General features: G+C 36.3%; 4 protein-coding genes across 7 annotated transcripts; 2 read left to right on the top strand and 2 right to left on the bottom strand.

The window, feature by feature from the left end:
* Positions 1-1,419: 1,419 nt before the first annotated feature.
* Positions 1,420-3,939, bottom strand: LOC306898973 (uncharacterized protein). Of its 2 annotated transcripts, none has more exons than XM_079464901.1 (4): positions 3,643-3,939; positions 3,456-3,478; positions 3,134-3,168; positions 1,420-1,915 (listed from the first exon to the last, which is right to left on the bottom strand). In XM_079464901.1, exons 1-4 carry the CDS (start codon positions 3,687-3,689, stop codon positions 1,727-1,729), a joined length of 294 nt encoding a protein of 97 aa, XP_079321027.1. In that variant the 5' UTR covers positions 3,690-3,939; the 3' UTR covers positions 1,420-1,726. The 2 variants fall into 2 exon arrangements, with proteins under 2 accessions (XP_079321027.1, XP_079321026.1); XM_079464900.1 differs by having other exon boundaries at positions 1,420-1,933; positions 3,643-3,892.
* An 829-nt stretch (positions 3,940-4,768) lies between these two features.
* Positions 4,769-8,425, top strand: LOC306898429 (uncharacterized protein). Its single transcript, XM_079463893.1, has 5 exons — positions 4,769-4,988; positions 6,667-6,972; positions 7,079-7,132; positions 7,496-7,615; positions 7,739-8,425. The coding sequence occupies exons 1-5, from the start codon at positions 4,937-4,939 to the stop codon at positions 7,786-7,788; spliced, it is 582 nt and encodes a 193-aa protein (XP_079320019.1). The 5' UTR covers positions 4,769-4,936; the 3' UTR covers positions 7,789-8,425.
* Positions 8,426-9,355: 930 nt separating this feature from the next.
* On the top strand, positions 9,356-17,365 carry LOC306898557 (OX-2 membrane glycoprotein). 3 transcript variants are annotated; one of them, XM_079464132.1, is made up of 9 exons: positions 9,356-9,457; positions 9,712-9,824; positions 10,031-10,106; positions 10,179-10,499; positions 11,475-11,804; positions 14,005-14,289; positions 15,060-15,161; positions 15,741-15,798; positions 16,934-17,365. In XM_079464132.1, exons 3-8 carry the CDS (start codon positions 10,037-10,039, stop codon positions 15,794-15,796), a joined length of 1,164 nt encoding a protein of 387 aa, XP_079320258.1. In that variant the 5' UTR covers positions 9,356-9,457; positions 9,712-9,824; positions 10,031-10,036; the 3' UTR covers positions 15,797-15,798; positions 16,934-17,365. The 3 variants fall into 3 exon arrangements, with proteins under 3 accessions (XP_079320258.1, XP_079320259.1, XP_079320260.1); XM_079464134.1 differs by having other exon boundaries at positions 9,389-9,457; positions 9,697-9,824; XM_079464133.1 differs by lacking the exon at positions 16,934-17,365 and having other exon boundaries at positions 15,741-15,923.
* A 1,773-nt stretch (positions 17,366-19,138) lies between these two features.
* Positions 19,139-21,830, bottom strand: LOC306898595 (uncharacterized protein). Its single transcript, XM_079464212.1, has 6 exons — positions 21,698-21,830; positions 20,688-21,026; positions 20,487-20,522; positions 20,154-20,255; positions 19,484-19,515; positions 19,139-19,390 (listed from the first exon to the last, which is right to left on the bottom strand). The coding sequence occupies exons 1-6, from the start codon at positions 21,780-21,782 to the stop codon at positions 19,298-19,300; spliced, it is 687 nt and encodes a 228-aa protein (XP_079320338.1). The 5' UTR covers positions 21,783-21,830; the 3' UTR covers positions 19,139-19,297.
* Between the last annotated feature and the right edge of the window lie 441 nt (positions 21,831-22,271).

The raw sequence follows: 22,271 nt of genomic DNA, 5'->3' as shown, positions 1-22,271 counted from the left end.
CATTTCGTCTACATATATTCCAAACTTAATGATTAAATTAAAAGGTTTAATCTTATAATATCATATAATATATTTGTGCAGTTTTAGCGCAGTGTGAAGGCATCTACCAGAACTAAACTGTGACAGTAAGGTTTGTTCTTGTCTCCGGAATAGACTTATAATTAACTTATATTTTCAAAAATAGGTTTTACAACCAATCCAATATATGATCTATTCAGATCCGGCCTGCACCAACGTTCTGCATCTTATCGAGTGGTTTGAAACAACCACTCATTACATTATGATCCTGGAACGCCCGGATCCTTGCCAAGATCCTGACAGTTCTTCTGTCGATTTGGATGAGAAACAGGCAAAGAGAGGGCAGTTGCTTCACCAAAATGTCAAGCCCCCAGAATATATTTTGGAAAGTAGCTATGTGAAATATGAACAAACACAGCTAATAAATAGTTTGTAGACTGGAAATAGTTATCTGTATATACTGTTGACAGGGAAACAATGATTAGTCAAGATTAGTCTTCAGCCATTGACAGTAAAGATGATTAGAGCGCAAGCATGCTGTTGTCAAGTCATTTACATGTAGTGGCTTTGCTCTGAAAGACATAAAGAGCTAAGATCTGGGTTTTTTTATTTAACATATACAATTTATTAATGACTGCTTGGGACTTGCACATCATGCAGTGCGGCAGGAAATTACATCAGCGTCTTAGCATTTATTACTATGACTTCCAGACAAAGCTATCCGCCTGGCAAAACTAGATTGCCTACATTCTCATTGTGTATTGAAAAACCTTTCAATGAAATAAACTGTGTATTATTAGAAATGTGCCATGAGTAATGGTCATTTTCAATTTGTGGCAGCTACACTTCAATAATCAGAAATAGACAGAAAAGTTCAGACATGCAAGCTTGTGACGCTTGTCAGTAATTTAAATATAATGCCTATTAGTGTAATAAACTTTGCATATTAAAAACATTATGTATGTATTTTCTTATATTCACTTAACTATTCTTGGGTAAACTATATTGGAAAAAATATCGGAAAATCATTTCAGCTATGTCATAGTTTTCTGATAACTAGATGGTGCTAAGAATTACTTTCAGAAAGCATTTACAATTCTGTCAACCAAAGTTTTACTTAATTATTCGGTGCTTTGTCTCTCAGTCTTCTTTTACATAGAACATTTATGTAGATGCCTGCTTGAGGAACCTCAAGCCCCTGGTCTGTCCTGCCCTGAATTTGGGGTCCAGTCAGTTTATACAGCCTACATTTACATTTAAATGTTGTACAAACCAATGTTATATAAATGTACTTTATGGGGGGACGTGCACAGTTAATAGTATTTTGTGCGATTTAAGATATCGGTTTTAACATCTGATGCAATCAAATTCCTTTACGAAAAATGTGACTGGGACAGGCTATATGGGAAAACCTTTACAATATTAATTTTTTAATCACTGTACACATTATTGATACAAATGTACATCTCTGTGTTAAGTGCCTTGATGCTACAAAATATAAAAGTCTTTAACAAGTTTAACAATGAATTCACACTTTATATTGCAGGTATAAATCATCTTTAAAAACAACTTTTGAAAAAAGTTAAAAACCTACAAATAAATAAAAAACAGCTTAATGTCATTCATTCTTTTACAAAGGTCAACAGGCCTTTAAAGTTTGCTTTGGGTACTGTATCTCAGATTGTCCATCCAGTAGAATACACTGTCTTCAGGCCATGAGCACATAATCATCTGAACAGTCTTCAGTGCTTTTGTGTTTGACTGTATTTGTCGTCATCTCAGGAATCCTTACAACGGCATAATCGCAATCACTGTCCGCAACCTCTCTGTGCTGCCTTTCTGGTTTGAGATTGTTGTGGTCAATGGAGGCGTAAAGGACATCTTCAATGAGCGACCCCTGTGGTGAAAGAGAAGACTGATGCATGTGAATTAAACATTTATCAGCAGTAAAAATGCAGAAACCTTTGATATCTATCACACTGGTCTTTGCCCCATACTGTGAAACCACAAAAATGACTCTCAGTTTGAAAATACACTTCGCTCTGTGTACTGTGGTAGGCTATATGGGATCAGTTTTGGATTGCACATATGCTTTTTGTTGCTTATTGTTTACCTCATCTGTAAGTTGCTTTGGATAAAAACGTCTGCTAAATGACTAAACGGAATACAGTATATGGATGCATATATTTTTCCTATGAAGAAAGTGTTAGTTAAATTATTGTAGATGAATGCATTTGATCTTTTTTTTAAATATGTTTGTTGCTGTAGCTAAAGGGATATTTCATCCAAAAACGAAAATCATTTGCTCACCCTTGTTATTTCAAACGTGTCTGACTTTCTTTCTTCAGCAGAACACAAAAGAAGATATTTTGAAGAATGTTGGTAACCATGGCCCATTGCATTTCTTTTTTATCCGTACAATGGATGTGAATACCATCATTGTTTGGTCACCAACATTCTTCAAAATATCTTCTTTTGTGTTCTGCAGAAGAAAGTCAGTCATACACGTTTGGAATGAGCATGAGTAAATGATGACAGAATTTTCATTTCTGGGAAAAAACGGTTTCGCTAACCAAGACATTATGTAAAGTTATGTAAACTATCACTATCATTCACATGCAGTACAGTATACAAATCTCCGTAGATAACCAAAGTCGTTTAGATATTTAACTTGTGTTTAAACAAGGCTCTTCCGGTTGTCACATTATTTATGTTATCATGTTGACATTTAAACAAACAGGAAAAAGCAGGCCATCATTTGAATATCATAGTCAAGAGATAGATTTGATGCCCCAAAATGCAAAACAAGCAAGACAACTGCTGTCGAGTTGCTCGTTCTGGCGGAAGATCAATAATAGCAGTGATGAAAGTGACACTGCATTAAGTACTACTGCATGTACCATGATGTTAATGGAAAGCCAACATGTCTTGCCGGTATTAAGGAATTTTACATACGGAGCTACAGATTCATTTTATGTTCACACTGCCCTGTGTATTACTTTCATTATTTTCACATAGAGATAAAAACTGCTTCACCTCAACTGACAAACAATATCAAGGCAAAAGCAATAACAACAATCTTTTCTTTTATGTCAGGACTGTTCAGCATTCTTACCTTTTTGTTTGTGTCACTCTGGTCGTCATTATCAGCTAGGTACCGAAAAAAACATTAATGATTACCACAAATTAATAGCAATGATGATAGACAATTTTAGGATCTATTTATAAAATGTGAATCATAGTTTGTATTATTTCAACATTCTAGTTACTGAACAGAAATGAACATAGAATCAGCAACAGAAGTGCACATCATATGTGACATACACTTTGCAAGTGTGGATGAATAAAGAGGAATCCTAGACATCTAAATACATCGGGTATAATAGCTGTCGCTTTACAATTGTTCATGTAAGTATAGAAGAAGATATTTATCTTACCAGCTTCCTCGTGTTTCGAGTTGCTGAGGATAAGATTACAGAATTACAGAATTATAGAATGTAAAGCACCTGCCATTCACCACTTTTCACAACACAAAATTCTTTGAATTTTAAGAAATCAGTAGAGGTCCCAGTAAAACAGAAATTAAACAGACTATTGTTGACTTTATGTATCATCAGTACATACCCAGTCTCTGTAGATGACCCTCGACTGCAGCTTAAAGAACATCCCATAGTTGTTTGTCAACAGTAGTGTAAATACTGAATCTATAACCACAGTTTAGTACTGAAACCGTATGGATCTAAACAGACTTGTCAATCACACAATAAAATACAGGAGTTCGGCAGATACAGAAGAGGAGAAAGATGCAGAAAGAAGTCAGCGTAAAGCAGTCAAACAGAGCGCTTGTATTTCGTTTGTGTTTCCTGTATTCTGTGGTTATTATTTGCCTGTGACAAGACACATGCTAATTTTCATGAGCGTGCTTGCACACATCTCGCACTGCGCCTTCTGTCCTAGTTGTGGGTGATTTGAAATTGAATGACAAAAAACCTTTCTATTATTTGGGCCGATTTGCCATATCCTCCTTATTAAGCTATTCATATATACGTTCAATTTGTATGCATAATGTTTTGTTACACTTTAGTTTGCTAAGACCTACCAGGAAAATATTGCACAGGAGATGCTAAACTAAAAATGATTTATGTGCTGCCTGTTATTTCCTTTTATTTCACACTCACATACACACACACACACACACACACACACACACACACACACACACACACACACGCACGCACACACACACACACACACACACACACACACACACACACACACACATACTGACAGGTTAGTAACAGCACTATGATTCAAAGAGTCTGTGTGCATTGGGATAACAGTCTATGTGGTTCCAAAGACCACATTATGTGGTTGAAGCACTCAAATGCTTAATCCTGTATGTTTTTGATATACTGTTCTAATGATGAAACGCGTGTTTCTTGCAGTTGCATGCTAAGCACAGGAAGTTGTGCATTTCCTTCAAGCCCACATCGATACGAGCATACATGAGACAAGAAATACCCTCCCACCCTGAATTATGTTGAGAGGGAAGTGTTTTATAGGCTAATGTTTGAAGCATAATGCAATGTGAAATTATCATCTTTTTTTGAGTTTATACACAGTGTTTGGGATTGGCAAACTCAAAATAATAATTTGCTATTGACTCCATTGGTAACTGTAGTAAAATAAATTACATTTTTGCATTGCCGTCATTATACATATAGGGGGCGGTATGACAATACATATCTGTACATACATATACCGTGTGATTATCACAACCTGTGTATGCATGTTAAACCCCCCTGTGTGGTCCCATGTGTGTAGCATCTGCTGGCAGATAATGCTTTAAAAAAGTTTTGTTTTAATAATCGTCCAAAGAGAACAAATATTATTATTTTTGGAGGAGGAATCAGGAGGAATGAATAGATATCAGCGCTTCATCTTTTTCACTTTCTTGGAGCTGTCGTTGGGTGAGACGTATAGAGATTTCTCATTTTGGATACTTTGAAAGTCAAATATTATTTCATTTTTGTTCATCTGTTTTATGAAACTGTACATGTGTTGTAGATTTGTTACAGTTTGGTTGAAGGCGTTAATATTAGTAAAATAACATGAAATAGAATTGAAGAATGCCTTTTATACATTTTAAGGTCAAATTTTACATACATAGATAGACTACTTACATTTATTTACTGTACAAGCCGAATGAACATGCATTATGCATCACTAATAAACTATTGAAAAACTATTGAAAAAAACAATAGATGCATATGAACGTTAACCTACATTACTAACTGTTGTAAAAATTATATTCGTTGTTAGTTTATACCCAGTTTTTGTTGATACTTACTGTAAAGCGTCGCTATATTTACTACTGTATATGTACTAAACTTATGCATGTACAATACTCTCTTGGTCAAAGCTGATGTAGATATAAATGTGAATACTTTGCAGCTTATTCATGTGCTCCACCACCTGCTCAAATTTAAATCCTATTCATTTTGCATAACATCAAAATGTATTGCGACAAAGAGTCAACTGAACAGTCAATATATAACAATTCTTTGAAGTGCTTTTAATATGAAGAAAAGAAACATTTGGCTGGCTTTTTTCTGTGCTTTGTTTCTAAAGTGGTCTATAGTTCTGTCCTGTTTTATTTTAAAACCAAGAATCATGTCTATTGAATTAACGTCATTCATTGTGTTGTTCTCACGTTATATTTCTCACACTAAAAACAATGTGCACATTAAAAAAGTAATGTGAATATAAATATTTCTTAAACAATATAATGAACCATGTTACAATTACTAAATAATTTAATTCTAAAAAGTCTGTCATTACATGTATAATAATGTCTACTAGTACAGTGTTTTCCAGAAATGTCTGAAACGCTATCGCTCTCTGACATAAGGCAACTGCTGGTTTTCTTTTGTTGTTTATGAGAGCAATTGTGAAGAATCTTTGAGAAACAAAACTTGTTTTAACAATTCAAGATTAATTTCAAGGTTATATTGGGGCAGTTGTGTTATGGACCAGGACAGACCTTCTAGTGTAAATCCCTGTTGCAGTGTTAGCTTTTTACCAAATAGTGACCACCCGGTAAGGGATGATGTAAAAAGTTCAAACATTAAATATAGATTAAACTGCATTTTACAGTGAACTTAACACTGTCATTTCAGCTATAGCTTTAGATTTTTTATGTTTAATGTGGATGATGGTGATAAAGTACTGAAAAAAACATAGAGGTCTCCTTATTTAGCTTAAAGGGATGGTTGACCCAAAAATGACCATTCACCGTCTTGCCATTCCTTTCTTTCTTTCTTCTGCAGAACACAGAGGAAGATATTTGGAAGAATGCTGGCTGCGATACCCATTGAGTTGCACTGGTTTTGTGTCCATACAAAAGCAGCGAATGAGTACAACCATTGTTTGGTTACCAACATTATTCAAAATATCTTCTTTTGTGTTCTGCAGAAGAATGAAAGTCACACAGGTTCGAAATGACAAGCGGGATAATAAATGATGGCAGAATTTGGGGTGAACTTTCCCTTTAATGTGCGTATAATGTGCTGATATAGGATGGAGTTTCCAGGTGAGCAACAGGAAAACCTCAACTAATAAATAACATGTTTCTCTCTCTTGTAACAGGTAAAAACATTAACATAAAAAGGGGATACACTTTTACATTTCCTCTACCAGAGATTCCAGAGGGGACTTCCATTAATGAGATAGAATGGAAATACTATAGCAACAAAACCATACTGCTCGCCAAGATCTTTCTAAATGTTCAAGAGTCAAAAATCTATAGTAGAAGAACTGGCGTGCACACTATGGACAATGGCGCACTTTCCATGGAAGATATGAAAGACGAGGATTCTGGCAACTACTCTTGCACTATCATTTTCCAGGATCACAGAACACAAACACATAACATTCATCTTCAAGTGCTACATGGTACCTTTCACTATACAGTCCTATAATGTTTTAAACATTGTATTGTAATATCTTCAAAATATACTTACATTTATTTGTTTGTAACTTGCAACTATTATGTGTCCAGATCCAGATCCTGAAAAACACAGTCCTGTGCAAAACTCAACTTCTAAACCACCAGGTACATTTTCATTACATTTCATTTCATTATAACAATGCACGGCACGTGTCCTTAGGTAAAGAAGGGCTAGTTCAGCCAAACTGAAAATTCTTTCATCATTTACTCACCCCATGTCATTCCGAACCTGAATGACTTTTTCTTCTGCATAACACAAACGAAGACACTAGCCTCCATTGACTTCCAAACCTCATGTGAAATGTCTCATGTGAATTTTCAGTTTGGGTTGAACTTTCCTTTTAACTGCAAAGCTATGAAACGTCTCATGAAGCCAGAAGTATTAATAGTAATATGCTATCCAGAACATCTTTACTGACATCATGCAACTCATTAAAGCTCATTTATATTTTGCATTCTTTCTCATAGATCCCCATGATCGTGAAATATCATTCACCGCAATACTCGTGTGCTCAGCGGTCTCAGTTATCCTTATTGTAGCCATTATTGTCATCTTCTGGTGTCGAAAAAAGTGTTGTTACACTTCAAGTGAGTGCGATTGTACTGCTTTCTGTTGTCTTTTTTCTATACCACTGTACTTCTCATTTTAACCATGATAATTTTAGATTGCCTATTTTTAACATCAATGTTTACATTTGATGTGTTTCGCAGAGGAAGCCATCTACATAAATAAAGATGTTGTCTGCAAAATGAGGAAATGAAAGGTTGTGGACACAGGATGTTTACTAATTTAGCCCTTCAACCGACAGCAGGAGATGCCAGAGAAGCTGAAATCTTAAAGCACTTTATGATTTCATCTGCATCCCATTGGCGAGCTCTAAGAGCTTTGAATTGACAGTGCATTACATTACTTTTATCCAAAGCGACTTGTGGAGAGAGATGCTAGTGGAGAGAGATACAGAGGGGTGTCACGTGAGCTCTTTCGGGCCCCAGGAATTGCAAAGATCATGGGACCACACATACTGATAAAATGCATAGACTGAATGCAAAACGCCTCCCAAATGTATATATGTTAAAGCAAATTTTCATAATTAGGTATTGAATAAAGGCACCATTTGGAAAGGGACCGTGTAAAAAGTTCCCACATTACAGCTCAATGAATTTGCATGACAAATGTCATTTTATTTGATGGGGAAAGTCTTGTTTATGAACATGTGGTGAAAATGGGTCAATGGTTTTCTTTGTTGTAGTTCTCTTTATTTATTGAATTCAGATTTTATCAAAAAAGAAAGTCTGGTGAATTTGGTCATTTCTGTGCAGCTCTGAATGGAACCACAATGTGTTGCATCCCAGAATTCTATAATACATTAATTCAACTTCATAAACATGACCTGTATTGACCATGTTAATGTTTCATGTAATAGCGGCCTCCCAGCACCTGTGTGTGTGCATGTCTTTGCAGGGTGACATTTGGAAACAGTGGCATGTCTAATTCACCGACCGGAGAAAATGCATCGTTCTAAAGTTTCCTTTCATGCAAGTTTCCACTCACTGAAACAGTTGCAAACCCAACTACCTAACACACTCACAAGCACAAACATACGAACATCAATAATCTGTACATTTTACAGATCTATGTCACCCTGCTGAAATTAGTGACTCTGTGGTATATTGGTTGACTGACCTCATTCTAAATACAGGTTGACTTTTTGTATTCTTCATTTACCATGGACCTCAAATGAGATCTTCTGTACAGCCGTAAATGCTGTCCTAAGCACTTTGATCGTTGACCTCATTGGGTCCTCGTTGGGTTTAACTGGAATTACTGCAACCTAAACAAATGCTGGGTTATTTTCAACCCAACAAGTGTTGGGTCAAAAAGAGATGACCATTGGATTGTAATTTAACCTGTGCTGGGTTGTTTAAATCCAAAATGCTGGGTTGTTTAAACCCATTGTTTGGTCAAATATGAACATTTTCTTGGTTAATTGAACCTTCCGGCTGGGTTGAAAATAGAATGTGAAAATAGAGTCTCATCTGTATTGAGAAGAACATCACAGCCTTCACACATTTAATGTTTAACAGATCTCAGTAAAATTGTCCCAATTTAACCACTAGATATCAGGCTAGATTGGGAATGAATCGAGATAAATAGAAGTCATATTTATTCCCATTTTTTCAGCAACAATGCCGTGTGTGGGTGCGTGCGCGTGTGTGAGTTATCTAGCGATATGTCGTCCGTTCATAAGTCCATGAACAGTCTTGAATGAACAGACAGCTGATAAGGATCAGAAACAGTGTCACTCTGTGGTCAATGCCAGAATATCCAGTGTTCAGTGGTAGGCGGAGAAAGGACCATTTACCATTCAGTTGATTCTTCGCTAAGAAGAGAGTGTTGTGCTGTGACCAGAGGAGAGCTACACCCCAGAGGTATTGTGATATATATAATGATAGTTGGTAAAACTTTAAATATTTAACTTAAGCCTAATTAATTCTTTACTTATTAAATGCATTATTTGGCTGTAATTTTCGTTTGAGTGTTTATAAATGATCAGGTAAAGTTTGGTAATAACTAAACGAAGCTCTTGGTTTTATTTCAATGTGTTATTTGATTTTAAAATGTTGAACGTTTAGTCAATATACTTTTATTTTTCCATATGTACACATAGTATTCTTTTTGTTAGTGATATGTGGACCCAGATGGCAGCCCTTTAATAAGATGTTGGAAACAACCCTGATTGACAGAAATCATCATCAAGACTGTCCTGGACTGTTAAATGTCCGCTCACTTTAAAGGGTACAACAACTCTTTTATAATTTGAACACATCTTACAGTGTATGCTATACTATAGCTAATGCTATTACAAGTCATTCTTGAACTTCTGTGTCAGATAACAAGTCTCTCACATCGGACCCTCCTAGCAATCCTTATCTCCCTTTATCGTACATCATGGTGTTATAGTTAATATAATGATTAATTCAATTACATTTCCTCTCCTCTAGGTGAAGATGTTTGTGGTCTCCTTGCCAAGATGTCTACAGATGTGTCTGTCTTTGGTAATGGTGTCCAGACTGCAAGGTACACACCATTGCTGTGATTTATTGTTGTAAGCTGTGGATTTCGGCTGAGTTTAGTATTGATGTGTCTTAGGCAGGGTCTCAGCTCCAGCACGTCTGGAGGCTCAAGCTGACAAACCCTTCACTCTGAGCTGTACGCTGGTCAAGGCTAGAGGGGAATCAGTTCATCAGATCCGCTGGCTGGACGTAAAGAACCAGACCTTAATCACGTACCAGCCCGGTGAGCAGGAGAGTGTGAACGGTCAACAGCACGTGGAGCTCGCTGCCTCTCCCCGCGATGCCAGCGCTATCACCATCAAGAGAGTCAGTTACAGAGATGAGGGCTGTTACACCTGCATCTTTGAGATTTATTCCAAGGGCTCACGGGAGGGACAGACCTGCCTTACTGTTACAGGTGACTCGTGTTGTGTGAGAGAGAGTGAGAACTGTGAGATGGATTTAGTAGATATAGAGAGATATAAACAGGGACACTGTAAGGGGACACTTGAGGGACCCCGGGAAGGCTATCATGGACTGACCGAAGGGGACCCCTGAAAAACGATCATAATACCTAGACTGTTGGTTTATTAAATGAATTCATTCTCATTCTTCTATTATACGATACAGTCGCCGACCTGCAACCAATAACAAAATTATTAATTCATTATTATTTATCATGCATTTTTGATTGAATGTTGTATTAGCCAATCAGCAGCCAGAACTACACATTTGATTTAACATAACATAAACATAGTTTAATATTACATCCAGTACGGATTATATACATTTTACATATAGTACAACGAAATAAAGCGTCAACCAGTTATGTTATTTTTGATTTAAAGCGGCCCTAACTAAGACAGTTTCTGAATATCTCATGTTAATCTTGAGTACTTACAGAACTGTATCGCACCCTTCAAACATCCGCAGAGTCTTTAGTTTTATCACTTTATAAAAGACAGATACAGCTGTACGATCATTTCCGAAGACATGTGACGCGTATGGGGGGAGGCGGAACTAAAGCACGTGCGCACACATTGCCAAGAAAACAGTTTCACTTACCGTGTGCGGTTCATGTCCAGAGTCTTTTAGCGCTGGGATCGTCGCTCCATCTATCGGTTTCAAACTATCTCCAAATCCAGTGTTATTTCCACCGTTTACATAACATTCATTACCCAAAAAGAAAAAAACTTTCCGAAAACCTGTACGAACACTTGGGGAGTGTTACAAGTATATAGAAATACTACGTTATACGTCCGACTCGTTTTTTGACTAGTTGACCATGTTAAGCATGACATGACAGCACGTTTAACACCGTAAAGAAGTCAGAACTCATGAAACACTTTTGCACCAACCATTTTATTTAAAGTCTTTCTTTTTATCCCTGCAGCAACAGTGATCTCAGACGGTAATATGACTCTTGTGGCTGGTAAAGAAGCAATCCTGGGTTGTCGGTACAGCCTGCCAGATAAAATCAAGCAGGTGTTGTGGAAGAAGATAGTGAATAAGGTAGAATCCCGCGATGTTGCGTTTTTCGCAAAGCAGAGTGACCCTGTGATTGAGGGGGAGTATGTGGACCGTGCAAGTCTGAGCCCGTCCCTGTCTGACACACATCTTACACTATGGCCGGTCAGAACTGAAGACGAGGGCTGCTATATCTGCGAGTTCCACACGTACCCAGAAGGCATCAAGACCGCTACTGGTTGTCTCACTATATATGGTAAGATATCCTAATTCACAGTTGAGAATAAGGAAAGCTCTCATACAGTATATGCATGATACAGGTTACATTTACATTTCTGGATCTGGCAGAATTTAGTTAGAGTGTATCCTATTTGTTAAGAAGTATAGTTTTCAGTACCGGCATCATAGAAGTTGTACTCTTCAAGTGGCATTTTCAACAAGATACAGATATTCAAGTTTAAAGTCCCAATTTTCATGATCCATACGTTTGGTTTAAAGCAACCGGCGCAGGTGCACTCAGGCCATGTCCGAATCCACTTTTTCTTGTCCCGATTCTCTTAATGAGTAATGGGTGTTTTTTGGGCATAATGTGCAATAAACCAATCATATCTTCCATTCCCATTAAGAGCCAGTTGCACCCGCGGCATGGCGGATTTGCTATTTACACGACGGAATTCGTAAGAGCAGACATTTCTCCAGAAAGGAAACGCATCTACTCGTTCGAGAGGTTAAAGCATGCAAGCAGACCATCTACAGGACAAGCCGGATTTCTATCTTTATGCCCACAATAATAATCTTTTGCATTGTAATTCATTTTTATAAATATTTGGCATTATGGTGTGCTTCTGCGCGTTCCTCTGTGTGTAATAAGCAGAATGTATGAGCGTAGTGCACCCAGCTATAGGCGCATATTCCTAACATGCTCCTTAAATAACTAAAGAAATATTGCTATTTTCAGTTCTCAAACAATGCGTCAACAATGCGCCTGAGCACACCTCTTTCTTAGACCAACACGCCCACAGGCTCCAAATGAGCACACGTGTATTTGCTTTTTCAACAACACAAGGCAAGATGGGAAAATTAGATCTGCATTGGCCTGAAACTAGCAAAAACATTTGCGCTTTGTCTTGCGCCATGTGATCAGATGTAATAAGGATTGCAACTGCCGGTTCACAGGGACTTTAAACAGCTGTTATTTCATTACTATTAAGATTAAGAAACACAAATCAAGTGTATGCAACTGGTAGGACTGTAGTACAGCACAGAGGGCAAAACAAGGCTAAACACAAGAAAATGACGACAACAGAGAGAGAGAGAGAGAGAGAGAGAGAGAGAGAGAGAGAGAGAGAGAGAGAGAGGAGAGAGAGAGAGAGAGAGATAGAGAGAGAGAGAGAGAGAGAGGAGAGAGAGAGAGAGAGAGAGAGAGAGAGAGATGAGAGAGAGAGAGAGAGAGAGAGAGAGAGAGAGAGAGAGAGAGAGAGAGAGAGAGAGAGAGAGAGAGATCAGTGTAAATGAAACTAATTGTGACTGTGGGATCTATGATTCATTCAGATTGGTAAAGTGCATGACTGTGACACTGTTCCACAAACACAGTGCTCCTCTATTTCTCTCTCAGATGGATATTCATTGCTTTCTTTTTGTGCTGTACTTTTGCCTTTGTTCAAACTTCTTGTGTTTGACAAAACCATCGACAAGCGGTTAAGGGGAAAAATATGTCGAATTTCTCGTATGTAAGAATATTTTACTATTTGTTACGTAGCTATTGCCATGGAACAATCATTCTGTCTGTGGGAGGTCAAGCTACAGAAAGGTCAAAATCCCATTTGGTACAGCACACAAGCCATAAATGACACAATTATTAGTGAAAATGACCGTTTGTTTCTTATTCAAAGTTTTTCACTGTATCTGTAATTTTTGGAGAGGGGTAATGAACCATTTCTATATGGCAGTATTTCAAATAGATTATTTTGTATTTCAAAGAAATACAACACAATACAATTTTGAAGCAACATAATGGGTACATAATAAAATAATTTCCTATTTTGGGTGAACTATTCCTTTAATCATATTCATTCATCTTTTATTCATACCAATTCTGTTTTGTTCTGAAAGGGTCATGCTTTTGCAAGCATGCATATGGCTTATTTGCTGTCCGGATGAAAAGTGATTAAGCCCTGTGGTTTGAATAGGCATCTCTGTAGCCCTGAGCTAAAGGCACAGCTATGTGGGCTGTAACAACCTAGCGATGACATGCAGATCTGTTGATTTACAAAGACAGCTCTTGTTTTTCCAAGTCAACACAAATGGTTGTCTTCAGTAGTCAATATTTGCTTTTGAATTGGGATGATACATTTCCTCTTGTACTGTATTACAGCACACATTCCTGTACAAACTGCATGAATAACAAATAGCAGCCAACAGTTTAACATCAGTTTATGAATTGCGTATCTTTACAGTACTGCCCAAACCTCAAGTAAGCTACAAGACAACATCTCCAGGAGTGATCGAGGCAAACTGTACCGCTGTTGCTCGGCCACAGGCTGAAATAGTGTGGAATGTAGAGGGTAATAATAGGACCATTGGTCCACCTGTGTCCACCGTTATCCAGCAGAGTGACGGGACGACACTGGTCATCAGTACATTGATAGTACAGGCTGGACTCTTGAAGGATGTCTCAGTCAAATGTCTTGTTCACCACAAAGGACTGGAGACTGCCATTGCTGTTTCTATGAACACTAAGAGTGAGTCTAAAATATTTACTTGCACACTAATGAATGGCATACACTGACTGGAACAAATTGGCTTGAGCCATTTTTATAAAAAAACGTGCCTTGATCTTGTGATTTTTGGACTAAAAAAACTGGGAATGATGTGCTATTTTGTTAAGACATCCTTGATATAAGACAAAACTAAGAGAACAACGCATGAGAAAATTAGCCACACTTTGTGTTGTTTCTGGCTGTGATATCTTCTGTTCTTCCAAAGGACTTCAGTATTTGCACTGACTTTTAAAAGTTTTGTGCAATTTGGTTCAAATCGCCCTCAGCCCCGCCCTGCCCCGCCCAATCTAGAATGTGTTGGAGGTCTTCCAATTTAGCACATGAGCCGATGAGTTGCATCAGGTGTCTTGAATTGGGAGACATCTGAAACTTTCTTAAGAGAATTGAGCTGGATTTTGAAAATCCCTGCTATTTATAATATGAATACAAGTTGAATAAAGGGTTACACTTTACAGTGAGGTTGTATTTGTTAACATCAGTAAATACATGAACTATGAACTAACAATGAGCAATATGGTTTTCAGGCTGTATTAATCAACACAAATGTTCATGTTGCATTAATGTAACCACAATTGACATGAACTGAGATGGTATGTCAGGTTTTCTGGGCCAGTCATTCATCATGTCCTTCAGTATAAGTCCAGCTTCAAGAGAGCAGCAGCAACTGTGAGTGTCATACTGCTGCTTTATGATGCAGTTATTTGTTTGTTTGTCCTCTTGTGTCTTTCCAGTTGGCACAGCACTCGCTATCCTGATCTCCGTGACGACTGTTGCTTTTCTCCTGGTTCTTTGCCTCTGTTTCTGTTTGTGGAAGTGTGTCCTACGTAAGGATGGTGGGTGTTCCAAATAAAACTGGAAACAATCTGTTGTGAAACCGTTATACAAATAAAGGCTAAATGTTTGCATTAAAATGTCCAAAAGACACTAGCACATTTTGGTTACTTGTGTAAATACATTATTCCAAATGTTTATTTCCAACAATGTTTGAATATGAAGAAATTTGCTATTTTAATTTAAACCAGTGTTGAGTCACCTTTTAATGGTGTCATGACGTACATTGTAAGATAATCGAATTTCATTTTGTCATCCTTTAACATGATTTGTACGTCACAGTAACGGTTAAGCAGACACACCATTACACGCTCCCTCGTTCATCAAGGGTAGTCTTTGTAACTGTTCCGTGCCCACTGGTGGTGAAAATAATACATAAATTGAAGGTTATATATATAACAAAGAAATACATTTTGTCAAGTTTTTTTAACAAATATCATTTGAATCGTTTAAACACTTTACTTTAACATTGTATTTCTTCAAGTCCTACAAAACGTCAAACTGTTAAATAATACTATTTTTAACATTTAAATGAGTAGATTCTCATGATATCTCTGCATGTGTTGTATATTTCTAACCAGAACATGAAGAACAGGACTTACCAAGAAGAGGCGGAAGAGAACAAGCGTGCAGCTGAATGTAAGTGTTTTCTTCAGAACAGGAAGAGCTAAGAGCTTCTTCCTGCGACCTGTTTCAGCTTCACTAGAATTACCTGTGCTTTCCTGAACCTTACAGATAAACTTTCTCTATTTAATATAATAGAAATCAATGTCTATCTTTCATCCCTAATGTTTCTATTCTTAGATTTCTTTGTAACATATCCAAAGATTTTCAGTAAGCTATTTTTAAAGGTTTATATTTTGCTCGAATTGAGTCAATTCCATTTTTTTGCAATACAAAATTTATACATAATATGCAATATATTTGTTCATAATATGCATAACTACTTTTTATTAAAAACAGGCTTTCATAAAAGAACAGGTTTCTATTATTGTATTTTGGTTGAAATTAATAAAAATTAATGCAACAGAAATGACCTTTGAACACTAGTGTGCGTCCAATAATTCTAGCATTATTTAACAATTTAGTATTTACTATTTTCCCTAAAAACAACTGGATGATTGACACTTTGTGATAATAATGTTTGTAATATCAATTGTGAAAAGACCGGCTGTTCGTCTGTGTTGTGGGGATTTTTCAACGATTTCGGTGCAGTTTTTGTAGTTATGTCCAGTAGGTGGTGGCAAGACTGTTATAGAGTCTGTCAGTCTGCAGACTGTTCAACCATTTCAGTCCATAAGTCAGCTTTATTCAGGAACCAACTATGGCTATCAATATGTCAATAATTTTGAATCCCGCATTTATGTGCCGATGTAATTCCTGAAATTTTGCAGCGTGTATGTGGCCGTTAGTCTTAACAGCATGAAAAACTAGTTTTATCACAAATTCTGAATTGATTATCGGCGGGGCTTTTAAAGGGTAAAGAGACATGACAATTAGCCCATAAAAAAACTTAACATAAATTATTGCAATAATTAATTCACGAAATTGACCATATCCATTGCATTACTTTAATCACAATTGTCATTATAATTTTTACTCTAATAAAAATATTTCACAGACCCCCTGAGTCTATTTTTTACTTATTATAGGTCCCTAATGCCATATGGGGGGTCCCGGATCCCCCCATTGCCTTCAATTCGAGCACTGCTTTTATTTTTCAAACCTGGCAGTGTAATGTATTTTTAATCTGTGCTGCCTCATTTGTCCACAGATTGACATGCTGCAGGATGCACTAAAAAACGTTCCACCTAAACAAAGTGTCCTCGTGATCTTTGCTTTTCCAGCCAAAGATGTCCAGTGACACTTATGAAAACATGTCACGTTATAAAAGGCGTAACTAATATGAAGGTTGCAGAAGGAATCCATTGTACATAATGATCACAAAGTACAATTATGTAGTTCTTCACAATTCTGAACAAGAATACATTTATTTCCAATCCCGCTTCTGTCAGTGTAAACTACGATATAAAACAGTTTTGTATTCATATTACTCTTACAATTGTATGGTGGTATGGACCATGAGTGGTGAAAATGGCTTCTAGAGATGGCTTCATGCATCTGTGCATTGCCCTGTTTGTATTTTACAGTGTCGATTGAAAGTGTCATCTAATGTGTACAAAAAATAAACTTTGGACGGAATGTTCCAGTTGTTTGTTTTCTGTTTTTCATAAGAAACAATCATTCTGGATTGGGATTAAATCATGATCCTAATTAATTCAGTCATTTAAATGTTATTAGTTTATCTACACTGTAAGTCAAATATTGCAAGACTAAAATCTCTTATTTTAAAATAAACATATTTTATACTGAAACATAACTTTTTAAGTTGTGCGTCTTAGCCTGTGTGCACAAGCCGAGAGGAGGCCTCAGACGTGACTCTGGGATATAGACTCCAGGACGCCCTGGTGACGCCCTGGTGATTTATGTACGAGACTTCTGAAGTGTTGTCTACCCGCACTAGGACATGGTAGACTTCTAACTGCCGGAGGAAGTATTTCAGGGCCCGAAATGCAGCCATCATTACGAGGTAATTGATGTGCCATTCAAGAAGATGACCTCTCCAGATCCCTTGGACTGGACGGCCATCTAAGACCGCACCCCAACCCATGAGGGAAGCATCTGTCTTTAGCATCTTGCGACGACAACACGGACCGAGAGTGAGACCTAAAGGGGCTCCACCCCAAACACTCAAAGCAAAACTCATGCTTATCCAGATTGGAAAGAAGCCTTCCACATGGAGGCACACATCTCTTATAGATCTTATACTTTTTCTACTTATATATATATATTTAGGGCCAAGTAACGATAGTGCTTAGTCACTTTATATATATCTAAATCGACTTACTAAGAGACTTTCTCTCTATTTTCCTTCTTACAACAAAAGACCCACATGCACACACAAAACCTGAAGTGTATTTATAACCCGCAGGTGCAGGGTAATTAGACCTTATTTAAAGCCAATTCGTGGTGCGTTTGACACAAGTGCTTCACAACCGGTCGAACAAAGAATGTTCTCCCATAGCGTTTGAAACGCAGCATCAAGAGTAGCTTTTGATAGGGAACCAGAGCTATATTAAAAGATCAAAGTTGAGAAAAAAAGGATGTAGTAATGGGGTATTGTGAATGAAGCGAGTCACTTAATTCTGTATAGCTCATTTTCTAGAGTAGGCCTATTCAATAATTGCATTGCAAACTGGATTATGCTGCTTGACAGGCTAAAGTGATTTAGGCTCCATCTACTGGTGTTTTCCTTATTCACTGATCAACCATAACATTAAAACCACTGACGGCTGAAGACACTTAGACAGCAAGACAACAAGCAATTCAAAATTATTTTTTGAGATGACTAATTCACATGATCTCATTCGGCGTTATAAAACTGCTGTCTTTTGCGCCAGTGGTGATGAGGTTTAGGGGTGAACTACTTTCTTATGACACGAATTCCAGCTAAGCATAACAGTTAAACAAACTTCTGTTACTAATTTCAAAAGTCCCGTCTTTTAAAACTGCGCTGTACGGCTTCAGTGAAGTTATTAGTGAGAAATTGCGAGGCATGCGTAACGTGTGTGGGAATGAAAGAAAGATTGTAAGGACACTCACCAAGAATGCGTTATTTCCCTTGTGCTGCAGTTTCTATTGTTTTTATGTAAACATGGGCTTGTTTACACAAGCAAGTTCTCCCTCTCTCTGTTTATAAGGCCACCAACTAGTTCAGTTAATGGCAAATTCAAGAACCAGAAAGAACTGTTGTATAAGTTGAATTAAAACCGTTACGCTCAGGGTCTGAGGACGAATTCCACAAAGATTAAAACCAAAACGGTTTTATTTTAAAACTATATTTAAGAAAGCACTGGAAATGCAAAACAGCGTGAATAACACAAGCAATACCGGACAGATAAAGGCTAGAGCAACTAAATACAAAAGCAAATGAAGGGAAACCAAACACCTGTGCAAATCAAAGGAATAACCATGATCGCAAATGACGACAAACTGTTAAAAGTTTGAATAAAAAGGAACAAACAACAACTAATAAAAAGTGTTAAGCTTAACAAAACAATCGGCGTTGAATCACATTTTAAACTTGGACAGATGAGTACTGCACACAGACATATTCTTTACGTTTCAGAACATCTGGAACAGGTTTCATCAACTTGACTTTGGCTCTATACTGTGAACACAATGAGGCAATTGGTAGTGTAATTAGTATAAGAAAAGTAAAATTAATTTTTAATATTAAAAATAAAGAATTTATTAACTGTACCTGTGCTTTCTTGGCTTCTCTTTTTCCTAAACCTAATTATAACCATTAATAAGTCTTAGTAGGGATCATGCAACAGTTTTGTACAGATGTAGTCTCAGTAGTCATTTTTTAACTCCTCACACAGTTCTCCTGAACAACTTTCAACTTTGCACTGCAGCAGTTCATTTCACATTCAAGATGTACTAAAATCAAAACACTTCATTCAAGTCTCAAATCAAGCCATTCTTCCTTAACATTAAAGGTCTTCACCCGACACACAAAGACTAACAACAGGTACGATTATACAGTGTTTTATTTTGTAGAATTAGTATGAAGCTAAATATCTTTTAAAATGTAAGTAAACTACATAAGTCTATTTGTTATATCCTATATGATTTTCTCCGTGGAACACTAAGAATTAGCAGGTCTTTTTTCTATAAAAGTGAATTGTGACCAGGGTTTGCCAAAACTTTGTAAAGCAATACGATCTTCGGAAGTCATTTGATAGACTTATGTGAAGGATAAACAAAAATATAATACATTTGATGATTGTTGTCTTTTTTTTTAATTCATGTGTAAATGGTTCAATGACAATTGTCACAAAATGTCATTGTTTCTTGTGTATCACCGATTATGATATTCAAATTTGAAAATGTTTCTCAGCGTAATAGAAAAAGAAGAAACTACTTACATTTCAATCCACACAGGATAGCCATAAGCAATCCAATGAGAAGCAGAATCACTACACCTACAAAGATCATTAAATAAGGACACGAAACGCCGGCTTGTGGCACTATAAGCAAAGAAAATGAAATTGTCGGAAATTAAGGAAACATTCTCTTCGAATGACAAATATTGTAATATGTGACCCAATCTGTGAAAACCATGATATTATTATTAAATTCAATTCTGAGATGACAAGCATCAAAGTTTGATTTCCATTTATTTCATTACGACATGGCCTTCATCAATATAAAAGTAAAAATGTATTTGACAAATCAGTAGTTATTTTGAATCTGCTTACTTTCAATATAAGATATGTCGGTTCCTCTCCAGTCATCTGTGAGAGTTCAAAATAGTTTGTAAACTGTTAATATTATATATTTCTAAAGTATTTAATCTTCACATTCATCACTATAGTTGATTAGATAAAATTGTTGGATACATTTTTTCTTAATCTGCTAAAAATTATTCCTAATTTTCACCTAAAAAAAGGTGCAAATACCTGTGACAGAGACATTTATTTGATGGCTGGCGGATTTTATGTGTGGAAGCTTGAATTCACATCTGTAGGAGCCTTCGTGATGCTTTGATATATTTGAAAAAGTTAAATATGAAGTTAAGTTCTGTAAATCAAAATGCTTCTGTGATGATGAAATTTGATCGCTGTTATTTACTGGAATCCATTTGCCAAAGTCATCAGATTGAGTCCATATAATAGAGATTGTCTGATCATCACAATACTTCAGACTGCAGGAGATCTTCAGAGGTTTGTTCAAACAGACTTTATGCACAGTCCCTCGGACAACTTTAACCACTGGACATTGTCCATACTGGCCTTGACCTAAAACATAACATTATACCATATTTAGATGAAAATAGCAGTAAACAGTTAAAACTGTGAAAATTATATTCAGAAAAAGTCCAACAATACAAAGAAACTTAAACAGTAGTTTTAACATGTTTTTTGGTGATATATATTAATCAGCATATCGGAAAATCGAATTATAATAATTAGTCAAGATTAAATTAATTGTCTGCTCCATTAATTGTTTCACTTGTTTTATTTGTTAATATCATTATCAATTCTTGTTATGGTTAATTAGCCCCTCCTCTTTTCACTCAGTTATCCATCAAATTCGACAAAAAATATAAAAATATCTAAAGCAGTATTTTATCAGTACTACACAGACCCACTAAAATTTCATTGCAAACCAAAAATTTGCACCTTAGTTTTAATATAAATATTTAATTATATATTTTTTATATAATAATTTTTAGTTAAGTAATTTACCTTTTGCACTTAATATGATTATTCTAATGCATTTTAACACACTCACAGTAATATAATTATTAAATGATATATTCTTAAGATTATACCCCAAATTATAAAGATTTTTTGAGTTTAAGTAATCAAGTTTTGATTTTACAGTATAGAATTTGTTACTAAAAATCACAGAATCAACAGTCTATTCTTTGAGATCACACACGCTTAAAAATATAAAGAAAACTCACCTTGTGCATAAATGCACACATGCAGAATTAAAACTATGAAAAGGGTCATAAAAGGTGCAGTATTCCTCATGTATGACCAAGCCATCTCGGCACATGCTATTCTCAAAATCTAAAGACATGCATCAGACCTTTCAAGTCACACTGTTAAATACACGTTACTCGTGCACTTTTGTACTCTTCAATGAGATTGTGGTTTCCATTTCCTTTACCTGCGCTGTATTTGTTAATGCTTTGACTGAATGTTTGCAAATTTTGCACTTATACCGAGATCACAAGCTTCTGGACAAAATAACACGTCGCCCTGTTGCTGTTTTCTTTTTCATGTTTTATGCAGCTATTGCTTATTGTTGTTGTCCTTACGAAACCTCGGGTATCCACATTTACTGTTTTACAGAATTTTATTTTAACACTTTACTTTTAAAATGAATACTGTGTTGTCAAAGTGGACAAAGACTTTTAAATATGTTTTATTGGTTAGATATTTGCTATATCTGGTGAAAAACATATACAATAATATATGACAAAAATAAATAAGAAACAAAATTTGGAAATACAAGATTTCAGAAGAACAGCT

Source organism: Barbatula barbatula (assembly GCF_947034865.1).
Source record: "Barbatula barbatula genome assembly, chromosome: 9".
Lineage (NCBI taxonomy): Eukaryota > Metazoa > Chordata > Actinopteri > Cypriniformes > Nemacheilidae > Barbatula > Barbatula barbatula.
Note: the sequence above shows the minus strand (reverse complement) of the source record. Positions and strands in the feature narration are given on the sequence as shown.